General features: G+C 33.1%; 1 protein-coding gene across 2 annotated transcripts; it reads right to left on the bottom strand.

The window, feature by feature from the left end:
- Positions 1 to 1988: 1988 nt before the first annotated feature.
- LOC136820723 (very long-chain specific acyl-CoA dehydrogenase, mitochondrial-like) lies at positions 1989 to 12908 on the bottom strand. Of its 2 annotated transcripts, none has more exons than XM_067076945.1 (22): positions 12784 to 12908; positions 12380 to 12513; positions 12006 to 12048; positions 11770 to 11839; positions 10555 to 10619; positions 9774 to 9866; positions 9346 to 9387; positions 9115 to 9183; positions 8761 to 8826; positions 8290 to 8355; positions 7500 to 7567; positions 7223 to 7268; positions 7037 to 7122; positions 6716 to 6810; positions 6171 to 6274; positions 5913 to 6017; positions 5546 to 5632; positions 5285 to 5347; positions 4870 to 4971; positions 4344 to 4514; positions 2850 to 3071; positions 1989 to 2432 (listed from the first exon to the last, which is right to left on the bottom strand). In XM_067076945.1, the coding sequence occupies exons 2-22, from the start codon at positions 12454 to 12456 to the stop codon at positions 2295 to 2297; spliced, it is 1878 nt and encodes a 625-aa protein (XP_066933046.1). In that variant the 5' UTR covers positions 12457 to 12513; positions 12784 to 12908; the 3' UTR covers positions 1989 to 2294. The 2 variants fall into 2 exon arrangements, with proteins under 2 accessions (XP_066933046.1, XP_066933047.1); XM_067076946.1 differs by having other exon boundaries at positions 12380 to 12489.
- Positions 12909 to 14301: the final 1393 nt, after the last annotated feature.

Genomic DNA, 14301 nt, shown 5'->3' with positions numbered 1-14301 from the left:
CCAGCATTAGATTAAGCTTAAAATAGATTTGTTCGGCTTTTAACTTTCTTTTATAACACAAAGTTAAATTTTTCTATCAGTGGGAGTTAATTTAAAAAACGTCAATAAGAACATTCTAGGCTTAAAATTGTCCAAAATTTAATCAAATCAAACTAAAACACCCCTGTCTCGCAGCCCCGGTTGAAATTTTTTCCTCGCAGTGGGGATGAAAATTCCTATTAATATTCTAATGGGGATAGAAATTCTAGTGTTCCAAGGTTAAAAAACCCAGTGGGTATGGTTTTGGAGTACAATTTTCAAACATGGAATTTCGAGTGGGGATGAAATCAAAGTCAATTTCCCAGTGGGGCTGAATTTCAAGGGTATTTTCCTCATCGGGAAATGTAAGATTGAGATCTTACCATGCAAGACAATCTTTGTTCGACAAACTGCAGACCCTAGGCATTATTTTTCATCCGCCGCTTAACCCTCCTTTTTTCTGTCGGCTTTTATTATATGGGGATGAAAGTTTGACTTCAAATCTAAATAAATCTATTCTTTGTTCTGTTGTTGAATTTCTTAACGAAACTGGAAGGTTTAGCGGTGCTTTATTTTAGGCTTTTACCTAACAATTGTAGCTTCCTTCTCCAAGATTTTTTCTTTATTTACTTATTTATTTATTTTTTTACATAGTCTAGTACCTCTGGCGATATAACGTTAGTTCCTAGCGGGGGGAGGGACTATATTTTATGTTTAAGTAATGTTTTGTAATATGTTCGTAGTGTACACGTGTTTTTGTTTCAATAAAGAAAAAAAAAAAAAAAAAAAAAAAAAAAAAAAAAAAAAGATCTTATATCTGCTGACTTTTTCATCCATAATTTGAAAGGACTTGCCAAGGATTAATAAGTTTAAAGCGAATCTTTAACCCTTCTCAGGCAAGAGAAGTCGAATCTACTTATTTCGCATCCAAAACGCGTAATCATGACGACGGATTGTATCTAGTGGTTCCTTTGTTTTGGAGGACTACATTTCTTGAAATCTAGCCATAGATTTCAGTTTCAATCCGGCGTTTGTGCAAAAACTACGCGCGGGCGTTCTGGATGGGAAATAAATAAGTAGTTTCATTTCCCATCCAGGAGTCTCGCATCTAGCCCTTCGGGCTTGAAACTCAATGCATTCTATTGAGTTAGCCCGGAGGGCTAAAAGAGTTGAATTTTCAACCTTTTCCAGGCGAAAGATTCGCGGCAAATTTATAATGACGAACTGAGTGTATCGCTTTCTTTTTTTCACGCAGCGAAAGTTCTCTAAATCTGGAGATAAATTTAAGCTATGGTACAACTGGCCCGCAAGCATTTTATCACAGAATCGACGATGAGAAATTTAACTTAAGTAAAATGCTTCACGGAAAATAAGCTGAAAATATCTTTAACTGGGCCAAACATTTTCACTTCAGATTTTATTTCTGAAACTATAAGCTGTAAGTTAGTAAGTATCAAAAATCCCCCCAAAATAAAAGTTTTTTATTAAATGAAAAAACACCCCAGGACAGAAATTCACCCAAGGCACAAGTGTGCCAAATTTAAGGCAAATTGGACGATTTCGACGTCTGTAGGTTTGCTCAAAGTTTTAGCCTCGTTTTGGTAAAAAAATTATCCCCAGGCCCCAGAAATCAAAATTTTTAAAGAGTAAAAAAATACGCTCCAGGTAGGTTTTCAACTGAAGTGGAGAATAAAAACGGTATTCCTCAAACACAATTAATAATTATTATGTCAAGGATAGAGGCTAATGGATTGGGGTGTTCGTACCACAAACCTAAAAAAGACATTTGGACTGGATGTGGAAGGATTGTTTGAGCATATAGTAAATTTTTTTCTTTCAAGATTACACGAGTTAAACCTGCAAAAACACTCCGAAATGTAAGAGTACCTGCACACTGCACAATGTTTAAAAGACAACTGATATTTTCAGATTCTAGCTTGATTGGAGCCGAGAAAGGAATTGCAATTCAATTTGGTTTTACCTAGGTCACTTCTTCTATTTCCGTGTTTTTATAATTCTTGAAATACTAAATATATTACAAATTGTTTTGGCTTTTTCCTCGACCTATGAAAAACACCACTAGTGAAAGGCTGCTCAAAAATTTAGTTCGAAAATCAGCACAGAAGAAAATTATAAATTAAGTTTTTAAAATTTTATTATCTCTCACACACATATATAAGGTTAAAAAAAAATGAAAAGAAAAAAGTTATCCAAAAATACAAGTGAATATACAAGATGACATTAAATGAAATGTGATGGATGTGCGGAAATTTGAATTAGAAACCCAAAGGATGTTGTGCGACCACGCCCTCTTCACTGATAATTTCGTTGGCGATTTTGGATTTTAATTTATCATTGGTGATGTTGTCATGGTCACGGCATGACTTCAAGTTGCGAGCAGTTCGAAGAGAAGCCTAAAAGGTAAGACATGTATGAGTAATTGCAGGGAACATTTCGGCGAATGACAAGGTTAATTGTTTCTTTTTTTAAATGAGCGTTCTAAACACAAATTAGGGGTTATTTTAGAAAATCATGAAAAAACTATATTTTGGCGAGGAACTTATCTTGACAAGGCAGCATTTATTCTAATTTTATCGCAAACTGATTTTGGCAAATCTACCAAATTCGCCAAAACATAAACTCGAATGAATTCTCTAAAGAATAGACGCCTTTTCTTCAATTAATCTGATTAAAATAACCTGAGAAAGGTATATCCTACCACGATATCCTAAGGATATAAGGCGGGCTATTTTGAGAAAGGCAGGCTATGAAAAAGAATAACTGCCAAAAATATATAACACAAGACAGGCAAAACAAAATCGAAGCCATACCTCAGAGACGAAGATTTGAGCAAGTTGTTTTTCATGTTCAGCGCTTGCTGTGCCGTTCGTTAAAGCGTTCGAAGCCCTGGATAAGACAGCCACCATTCCGAAGATATCGATAGCTGCATCGGCGAATCGGGAACAGATCATTTGTTGGTTAATGATGTCTTTCTTGTATTTGATCAAAAGACCTTCAGATGTTTCCCCGAATTGCGCAATACATTTTGAAACCTGCAAACAATCATAGTTCAAAACATTAAATATAACATGCAGAATCTTGTGAGAGCGAAATTAAATACTTTGGCTGCATAATTTTTCCACAAAGCGAAAATTTGGATAACAAAATGAGAGTGTGAGTTCAAACATGACCAAAAATAAGCTGACTTTACAGTGTGCCTGGAAAAAACACGGTATAGATTTCATATAAATTATTCGATTTATTTTTAAAGCCCATATTTATTTGCTTGGAAAGTTCTTGTATACTAGTGATTGAACAAAGAAGTTCCCCATAATCTTAACTGTTTGAAGTTCAGTGAGATAATGAACTTTACTTATTTGTTCCTCCATTTCTGTTGTATATCAGCTTTTAATTTACGAAAATAAGCATGCTTGATTAAATTTTAGAACATCTTAGCCTGAAAATCGCGAAAAAACGAGAACAATCTCTTGTTTACCAAATGTTTAAAAAAGGAAGGCCGTTGTTGGCCGTGAAGGGATAAAGGTTAATGCCCGAAATTATGAATCGCATTTGAAACGTGAACTCTTTCCTGCTATCAAGAAGGTTTACCCTCGTGACGATTGGATATTCATCCAAGATGGTGCCAGTTCTCACACGAGCAATCGTGTTCAACATTTTTTAAACGAGACGATCCCTCGAAGATTTATTGCAAAGGATCAATGGCCTCCCAAAAGCCCTGATAGTAATCCTTTGGATTACTATTTTTGGAATGAGGTCAAAAGAAAAGTTTACGAAGGACGTTTGAAAAGGCCATTTGAATCAGAGGATGAGATGATTGCAAAGATTAAAGCCGTGTGGAAAGAATGTGCCACTAACTTGAAACCGCTACGAAAATCAATGAAAGAGTTTGTCGGACGGCTCACTGCTGTTCACGAGTGCAATGGGTCATCAATAAAAATGATTTACTCGTGAAGAATTATCGACTAGTTATTCATCATTTTATTAAATGTTAGGTTTATTCTTCAATTCTTGAAAGTAGGGAAAATAACTTGTAAATATTTTTTTTTTCAAAAGGAAAAAATTGACGTCAAATCTATAAACAATTCGATTTGCATACTCTTTAGCAAATTCTATATATCTTCAAAACTAAATAAGCTATACGAATGATACTTTCAGAAAAGTTTTATAATAGGCTCAGTGTCATATTTGCGAAATATTATGAGGCTAGCGTGAATAGAAAAAGCTACGTCAAAATTTCAATTTTAGGCCCGTTTTTTTTGACACACCCGGTATTGGAATAAAGAATGGATAAAATGAAAACTTACAGAGTCGGATTGTGAACGCAAATCTGCGTGAACAGAGGATGAGAAGTCTGGACCAGTATTGAGTCCTGCAGCTCTCTTAGATCTTAAGATTCCTTGCTCAACCAGGGTACCCATGTTGGCAAATGGGTTCGAAATCTTCTTTTGAAGATCGCGCAAGTCTTTACCAGCATTCTAGAAAGAAAGATCACAAAACGTTATTCAAAAAATTCAAAGGGATAACCAGGTAGTAGAAGCTTCAAATTATCTTAATTATTACTGAAAACCATTATTTTCAAAGGCTATTAGATTTAATTTTTTTTTAAATCACGTCTATACATTGCAGTTCTATTGTTAAACATTTCTGGACATTAGGGGATAAAATTAAACCAGAACCAGATATTATAATAAACTAACTGATCGTGACAACCTTTTTGTACAGTAGGTGAATTATTTAGTTTTACTAAATAAGGCTGTGTCAATGCAGCAATACAGATAAAAAACATAAGTTTAGGAGAAACTTGACATCAATGTTCAACAAATAACCTACCTGTAAACCGGTAAGAGCGATGAATAATCTCAAAATATCATTCGTTCCTTCAAAGATACGGAAAATACGCAAATCACGCATCACTCGCTCTGTACCAGTGTCCTGAAAGGAAACAGATTGCAAATCTAATCATGCTAGGATAAATACCTTTACACTTAAGTAAATAATCAAGTATTTAACGCAGGGCAAATGAGTGCGACAATTTATTAACACGAAAGGCAGGGTTTTCAAAAATTACCCTGGCTCAAATTTTGTTTATCACAAGTTAACCAATTTAATAACTTGAGTAGTTATAAGTGTAATAAGGAGCTCTTTATAAGTAGTAACCAAAATGTGATTTCAACCCAAAACTTACACCAGGATTGGAATCATTCCAAATCATGCTCAATGAAGAATCCCAATTTTTAACACTTACCTTCATATATCCCATACCACCAAGGATTTGAATGGTCTCGTCTGCTACATGCCATGCCGCTTCCTAGAAGGTAGAAAATCATTAATAATCAGTGTTTGGCAAACAACAGTAAAGGCATCGAAGATCTGAATTTCAGGAGTTTCAAAAAATTAGTCTTTGAACTTTTGACTTCTTTAAGTGGAGAAAAGTAAAGAATACAAAAATATTAAACTAATAGTAAATCTCAAAAAAAACAAATATTACAAAGGAAAGAAGGCTTACAGAAGCATAAATTTTACTGATGGCAGCTTCCAGTTGGAAATCTTTGAACCCTTTATCCATCATACCACACACTACGTATGCCATGCTCTGCAAAAATTTAATAATGATACTTTGTTGAGGGTAACTTGAGGGAAAGTCTCGAAAACGTAAAAAGTGGGATTATGCCCTTGAGAATCAAATTGGAGCTGAAGCAGGCTTAAGAGGAAAAATATTAGACTAAGAAAGTAAATTAGCCATAAGTTGGCACCTAGTTGCAAATAAAACATAACAAACTCAAACTCTTATTCTAAAAGCTTTCTAGGCATTAGATACTTGTCTTCAAATGACAGATAAATACTAACATCTCCACAAATGTTTTAATACAAACCTCAGTGACGTAATGTTTCAATGCCATATTGGCTAATTTTTCTTGGATTCCTCCGAATTCCACAATCTTTTTACCGAATTGCGTTCGATTGGCAGCAAAATCAGTCTAAGAGAAAGAACGTCATTCAAGTCTCAAAGATAGATAATTAAACAAGGATTATTGATTCTGAGCCATGAAAAACCTTAGAGTAATGCTTGTAATGGGTGATCAAAACTCTAATAATGACAAAAAATATTTTACAGTAGGGTGAAAACTTACAGCTTGTGCAATAAGAGATTTTTGTGTTCCAGATAGAGCAGCTGCCATTCCAAATCGACCGTTATTCAAAATGTTCATAGCAACCTTGAAACCTTCACCAACACCTACAAAAATAAAGTTTAGTAAATGTTAAAAAAACCCTTTTGTGTGAAATCATAATTCGTTATGGTGCGTGCTTATAGCTGAAAATGAAAGCTAGGCCAGTTAAGCTGGGTGTCAACTGAAAAAAAATAAGTTTCTCACAAATACCTGTTGACAAAAAATAAACCCAGACATATCTCTGGAATTAAAAATCTATTGTTGTTTTTTGCAACAGAAAAAAAAAATGATGGAGAACTAAAACATTTTCATTTTTATTTATTATTTTTTTGCGCCCAATCGCAAATAAAACAATAGATTTCTAATTCCAGAGATATCTGTCTGGATTTATTTTTCGAGACAAAAAAATTTACGAAGAAGTTATTTTTTCCAGTGGACACCCAGCTCAATAAAATTTGGTAACCGAACTCAGATTTTCAATTTCTAAAATAAGCTTTATTGATTACCTCCAATAACATTTTCAACAGGGATTGGGACGTTTTCAAAGAAAACTTCAGCAGTGTTTGAACATTTGATTCCCATCTTCTTCTCTGGTGGACCACTGAAAGTGAAAGTAAAGATTTCAATTTATTAAAGAGCAATGTTTAGAAAATGAAAGGTATATATAAAAATGTATATTAATCACCCAAGCACTACTTCAAGCTCATGTAAATTTGGAAGATTTTAACACTGTCGACTCGGGATTCAAAAGAGAATTTAAATGCTACAAATATACCTGGGTTTAGTATCTCATTACGGTTTAGTTATGCAAAAGAAAAACCACTCACTTTGTAACACCACCAAAGTCTCGTTCAACAATAAATGCTGTAACCTTATTTTTCATTTCCCCTGTCTTTTCATCTTTGACAGGAGTCTAAAAATTAAAAATAGTAAAATCAGTTTTCAAGCATACAGATGTAAGATTTAAAAAACTGGAACTACTGTTAATTGAAAAACAAGAAATTTTAAGTTACCTGTGCAAAGACTGTGAACACATCAGCAATTCCACCATTACTAATCCTGTAAACAAAAACGAGATAGACTTTAAAACTACTTATTTTTCATTTTTTTACTTTCCATGTTTAATAAACATAAAAATATCTTGACGATTCATCAAATTAGCCTGAATATACCAGCATGAAGCTAGTTAATATGAGAAAGAAGGACTCAAAATAATTAAGGTTTTCATTCAGAAATGAATTTATGAATAAAATAAATAAGATGAAATAAGCTAATCGTTGGTTATCTTACCATAATTTTCCTCCATTCAAAATCCAATGTTTACCATCTTCACTCAAAGTTGCACTTGTTCTGATTGACTAGAAATATTGGTTATTATTAAAAATATTTACCACGAAGCAAAAATTTTCATAGCAGAGTTGACAATTTTATTTAATTTCAGCACTTCAAGAAATCTTTGTGTAGGATATAATTTTCCAAGTCAACAGATTCAGATGATGATTAAATTTTGCAAAAGGGGCAAATCCTAAAATAACATAATTTTGCAAGATTTTATCAGATTACCGTATTACTTTGAATAAACGCCCCCTTCTTTTAAACGCCCCCTTCTTTTAAACGCCCCTCCTAAAAGGAAAATTATTTAATAAACGCCCCCTCAAATAAACACCCCTTCGAATAAATGCCCCACACCCCCTCTAGGGGAGGGGCGTTTATTAGAAACTTGCGATTTTAATACTTCAATACCAGCGTTGATTGGGTTTGAAAAGGAAGATTTTAGTCATTTCTTGTAACCAGAGCAGTTATCGATGCAATTTAAAATCGTTGAACCAAAGAAATTTTGCACTAAAATCCTGATAAAGAACTAAAACAAAGGGTATATTTGCTCTAAATATTTGACTTTAGACTAAAATAATTCAATAAACGCCCCCTTCTTTCCTCGAATAAACGACCCTCCTAAAATCGAAAAAATTAAATCAACGCCCCAGGCGTTTTTTCAAAGTAATATGGTATAAAGAACCCTTGATCTCCATGAGAGAATAATCTATAATTCACATTTTTACTATTCCATAGTGATACTTACTGCAGCATCAGATCCACTGGTCGGTTCTGTTAAACAAAATGCTGCAAATCTTTCACCAGTAGCAAGCTGTTATGTAATAAAAGTGAAATTTAAATTTCTATTATACCTGTAAACTCCACCCCTGAAAGCTGTACGAAAAGAGAATTTATTAAAAAGTTTCCAGAGTTGAATGGTGTGGATTTCTGAAGTTCAAATGATGAAATGAGTGGTGTTAAAGTTGTTAGTAATATTGATATGATGTTTCAAATTCAAAGTACTAGCCTCAATTTATGAATCAAATCTAGATTGGATTTTGGGCAAGATATGGCTTCAATATGAAAGAAAGTCATGGTTTGAAGTGATTTTGGAGATTTGAAAAGGAATAAAAAGCTACAAAATTTATATGGATTAATCTAAAGCCCTGGAATAAACGTGTAGTGGTATATTATCTTCAAGTTAAAGTATTATAGAAACTTTTCTTATTGCACTTACTGTGGGTAAATATTTTTGTTTTTGTTGTTCATTTCCAGCAATCAAAATACCTTTGAAACCGATGGACTAAAGTAAAAAAGAATTTGAGACAATGTTTTTTAATCAGTCAATCTATCCAGGAAAATGTAAATACGTACCCTTTGGATTAATTTATAGAAATAGAGTAGTCAATATTTCAAAATCATGTGTCAGCAAACATGATCTAAATCCAGGCAACGTTTAGTATCTGATTTTAACAAATGCTTTTGCACAATAGGTTTAAGACTAGGTTTAATGTTTTGATGAATTGACAATTTACAAGAACACCAATTGTATAAAAAGGAATCTGTCAATACCTAGGGCTATTTATCTTACCTGATGAGCACCCAATGCAATACCAACACCTAAATCATATTTTCCCACAATTTCAACAACACGAGCATACTAAAAAGAAAATTTGGCAAAGGTCAGGAATTTGAAAATAAAATTAAGCATTACACAACATTCAAATACACAAGTTACATTCAGGCCTTGAAAACTAAACCTTTGATTTTCAATTGTAATTTATTAACTTTTGTTCCTTGAATCTCAAATAGTCATCCTTACCTGTGTGTTATTGAATCCAACACCATTCATATCTTCTGGTACCTAAGAAAATCAAATCTGAAATATACACGCTTTTTCTTTTATAAGAATAACTTCTATAAGAATATCAGGGTGAGATTTCGGGTTTAAAACAATAGGCCTATTGTTTAGAACAATAGAAAAATAAGAATAATGCTCACCCTCAACCAAAGTACACTATTCTTATAAAAAAAAAGCGTGTATTCTGTTGTCTTCTGATGTGTAACTCTTTGCACTCAAGGAAGCAGAAGGAAGTACTCTTACACTTGTATTAGAATTGTGTTACAAAAAACTGAGTAGTTACAAATAAAATGCTCTTTGCTAAATTGTAGCTTGTTCGAATGATTCTTAAAAAAAACAAGATTATTCTTTTTTGCATTAATAATGCAGCTCTGCTTTTCATTGTTTACCTGTAACCCAAAAGCACCCATTTCTTTATATCCTTCGAGAGTTTCAGGATCAATTGTCTCATTGGCATCATTTGCAGCTGCATCATTCTTTTCCTGGAAAAAACAAATTATAACAACAAGTGATACTTTTATGGACCTACCTGGTTATACATTTAACACATATATAATTGATATCTACGTGAGCATGACCGTTAAACAATCATTCAGAACACAAATAGTGACGATATATTAAAATTAGTCGTTTGTTTCTTATAAAAAAAATGTTTAGCAACCAAAATTTCATGCTCTTGAAATAATCTTTCATATTCAAGACTTTGTGAGCAAAAAAAAAATCTATCTCATCAAAAAAATGAGTAATTTGGCTAAGAACATTGATGTATGTATTAATGTATTATTGTATTATTAATAGTGATTCTTATAGATAAAGATGCGTTTCTTGAGCTGAAAAATTCTTTTTTTACAAAAATCTGCTTGAGCCATCTTTTGCCCAAAAATTTTTTTTTCGAAAATTGGGCTCCGTCACATTTTGGCCACCACCATTTTGCACCATCATTATTTTTTGTACCAAAAATCTAAAGATTCCTATGATTCAATTCTGAGAAAAGTTGGTAACAGACGAACCAACGAACGAACGGACGAACACAGGTTAATTTATAGGACCTCCCTGGGTAGGTCCAAAAATTAAATTGACAGTTTCATCTGCACAATAACTCTTATTGAGAGCTGGAACCATCCTTTCAAGCTAATAAGTACATGAAATAATTTTCAAACGAAAACTTACTTTCATAAACTTTTCAACTGGATCAATCATAGATTCAAGGTATTCCATTTGTTCCTCATTGAGGGCTATAAAAGACAGGGAAAGAAAAACTGATAAAATAAGGGAAAAATTTAGCTATTATAAATGCCATAACTCTAAAATATTGCTCATTTTTTAATAAAAGCATGATAGCAAGATTAAAAAAATCTGATTAAAATCATATAAAAGTTTTAATCTTGGGCGAAAATAAAAAAATGTAGTGTTTCCGGAATGCGGGTGAAGGAAAAAAGCTCTCATGCGGCCGGTCGGAAAAATTGAAATTTGAAAAAAACAATTTGATAACTTAGTATCATTGAAATAGAACTTAAAAGATAACTTATATGTACAAACAGTATGAAGTAAGCCCTGAATACTAATGTATCAACTACTAACGAACTAAACTTGATTTACAAGCAGGAATATCTAACCAAACGACGTTTGATAGCTTGAACGGTCCCCTTGATTTTCTTTATGATGAACCATATAGATGAACCCATAGTTTGCGACCGGGTCAGAAAAATCGTTTTTTTCACCTGGCCAGTTTCCGGAAACACTACATTTTTTATTTTTGCCTTGTCACAAAATTTTATCTTTTGAACAAGGCAGTATAGCATCATACTAGCTTTGGCTTATTTCCAATGGCATGAATAGATTCTTCAAAGGACAAGTTAAAGAGGAATCTTTAACAGTCAGGGAAATCCCTCAATTGAGGTATACTGCAATTGCGGTAGTTTTCAATCGTGATTAGCCTACAAAGGCTTATAATAGCTACATGTAGTGCTGGTCGACAAAGATAAACAAACATTGACTGTAAAAAATCGTACGAGAAGATAGCTTTTCTTTATCAAAAGAATCTGATCTATGGAAAAAAATATTTTGTCTGTGCGTTAAAAAGATATGATCAATTATGTACAAAAATTGCCTGTTTTCTCCTTGAATTCTGTTTCTTGAGTATACTGCAATTGCGGTACATGAAAAATTTAAAAGTGACATTTATACCGCCATTGCAGTAAGAAATTACTACCGCAATTGAGGGATTTCCCTGACTGTTTAAACAATTTTTTGTATCATGATGGGAATTGTAAAGTCCCTCTATTTTTTTAAAAAACCTTATGAGTGTCTTGTCTAAAGAAATTGGCAGTAATGTTTTTTTAATGTTTTTTTTTTAAGATGAAAATTATTTCAAGAATATTTTACCGTTTGGGTATGGGAATACTTGGTCAACATTAGCATGCCCAGAGAAGATACCCATAGCAAAGGAACCACTCTAAGAAAGTAAATAAAAAAAAAACATAGAAATACATAGAAAAGTAAATAAATAAACAATGTGAATCATGGATGAGAAAAATTGTTTCCTGTCTGTTACAGAGGCATATTATGGGTGTATCATAATTTGTAAGGTTTATATTAAACAGTAAAAGATAAGTACTCACAGAGCTATCTCTTTTTTGGACATTATGAAGGACTGGTGTTGTTCTAAAAATGAAATAAATACGATCTATAATTATTTTCAAATTAAAAAAAAAACTACTAAAAAGTCCAAAGTCCAATTTCAAAATTCAGAAGTTGTGATTTTCTTTTTCAAAATAGATCTCAAAGTTGCCTTAAAAATACAAATGAGAATGTTGAAAGAATAAATCTGAGAAATTTAAGTAAAAAGTTCAGTTCAATAAGGATCTTTTAAAGAAAATATTGGTGAAGGTCCAAAGTCCAAATTTTGGCTATTCTACCATTTCTGGAGTTAAATTCTCTAAATAAAAGGTATTCAAACACGGCTGTTATGAAGGATTAACATGAATGAACCAACCTTGTTATGACTGAAGCATCTTTTTGGACTTGTTGAGCAAATTTAGCGAGAGTGTTGATTCCACGTCGTGTATTCATTTTTGTATTTTTATGTGTGAAGGGGGGATGATGCTAAAACGTTTAGTGGTTTTGTACCTAGATATTTAAACAATTCAAAATTTTGAATACTTCAAAACTTAAAGAGTTTTCTGTTTTTTCTTCAAAAAAGCTAACTCCTTTCAAATGCGCAAGTTGGAAGGTATATAGCAAAAAATAAATGTAGAAAAAATTGAGTAAAATGAAAACAACTGACATGTTTTACATTGCTGTAAGACAGAGGATGTCCAATATTCATATTTAAAAGAGACCAACATATCAAGAAAACGACATGAATATAATGATGACATCTAAAACAATTTTACTAACCTTAGCTTTGATGTTGTCTCTGATGAAGTTTATCAAGTTATGTAAAACTGGCTCAAGTGAACAAACCTTCACTTTTTTTCATAAATGAAAGTACAAAGTCCTTTTTGACACAACTTGCTTTTAGAATGTTTTTCATTGGTTACATAAACTAAGAAATAAAGAGCTTAGATATACAAGTAGAAGTTTAGTAAGTGTGACCGTGAGAGAAAGAAAACAAGAAAAGTATTTGACGTCGTACTCAGTCTTTTTTTCTTCGAATCTCAACTTTTACGAAAACCAGAAAACTGGTGACGAGATATTTTTTCGCTATTTCCGTAACATTGCTAGTCAGTGCCTTCGCGATAAAAAAGCGGTTTTCATCTAACAAACATTGCTACCATTGCGGGATAAAAGTCACAGAAAGACACCAGGCAGGAAACCGGCTACTCTGTACCAGAGTGTATCTCACGATTATCGTAGCGCGCGTAGTACGGCCTCTACTCTACGGCACAATGAATTTTGAAGTCCACTTTGATTTTGCAAGCATCCTGCGCGCACCAACGCTCTGCTGGTTCGTTTTTCAAATTTTCAGATCAGGAATAGTTGCAAACTCGAACCTTTTAGTATGTTTTTTTGTATGTTGATTCAGAAACACAGTTATTTAGAAGGATGTTTTTGAAAGTACTATAAATCGAAGTAAGCCTCGTCGTTGTGACATTCTTAAAATATCATTTAATTTGGGCCCCGAAATATTTTTAATCGATTCTAAAATGTTAGAAGAAGAAAATATGTATATTTCTCAAGTATCGTCTCACAAACGTATGGTACTTAACGTTAGCGAAAAATGGGTGCATGTGTGAGCCGTAAGGGTCCCTTTTTCACATCTTTGAAAGTCCCTCAAAAAGGAGTATAAAAACCATTAAAAAGCAAATTAAGTATCTGTCAGGGTTCCAAAATTACGAAAATCAAAAATCCACTCCCTTAAAGGGTCATAAATTGTTGAAATTTGGACTAAAGTTTGAAAATGTTGGCTGAAATCTCTAAGGGTGGCAAAAACGTCAAAGGATCGACAAAATTTTCGAAATTCAATCTCTCTAAGGGTCGAATTTCATACCCGTCATCTCGCAAGCTCAGTTAGTCCGAGAAGGGGGGGGGGGCACTGTCAACTGAAGGGACCATAACCATAAATGTTCGAGTTAAGGAGACTCCACTGTAATAATTTCAAAGTAATTTTGAAAGCCCGAAAATGATGAAGAGTTATAAAAAACGGAAAACTCAGCCTGATTCTTTTAAAATTCTCAAAATCTTTCAAATTAGCGTCTTTGTGATTCTTATAAACCAGTACCACGTCCTTCCAAACAGTAAAAAATCAAAAAAAATGGTGCAAGTGGCGTTGGGTACGAGATTGGAATAATTGGCCTAACAGAAAAACAGAAAATGTATAAAATGCCTTAGTCTTGTTTACTTGTTTTGAGCATAGAAATTAAAGGGAAATGATGAATTAAATGAATGACCTAATAAAGAATGATGTTCCAGAGA

Source organism: Clytia hemisphaerica, unplaced genomic scaffold (assembly GCF_902728285.1).
Source record: "Clytia hemisphaerica strain Z4C2 unplaced genomic scaffold, Clytia hemisphaerica genome assembly, whole genome shotgun sequence".
In the NCBI taxonomy this organism is placed as follows: domain Eukaryota; kingdom Metazoa; phylum Cnidaria; class Hydrozoa; order Leptothecata; family Clytiidae; genus Clytia; species Clytia hemisphaerica.
Note: the sequence above shows the minus strand (reverse complement) of the source record. Positions and strands in the feature narration are given on the sequence as shown.

Coding starts and splice junctions, on each gene's coding strand:
- LOC136820723 (XM_067076945.1), bottom strand. CDS start 12,456: ATGAATACACGACGTGGAATCAACACTCTCGCTAAATTTGCTCAACAA. Junction 7,568..8,289: donor CCAGTGGATCTGATGCTGCA/GTAAGTATCACT, acceptor CAATATTTCTAG/TCAATCAGAACAAGTGCAAC. Junction 7,123..7,222: donor TGTTCACAGTCTTTGCACAG/GTAACTTAAAAT, acceptor TTTAATTTTTAG/ACTCCTGTCAAAGATGAAAA.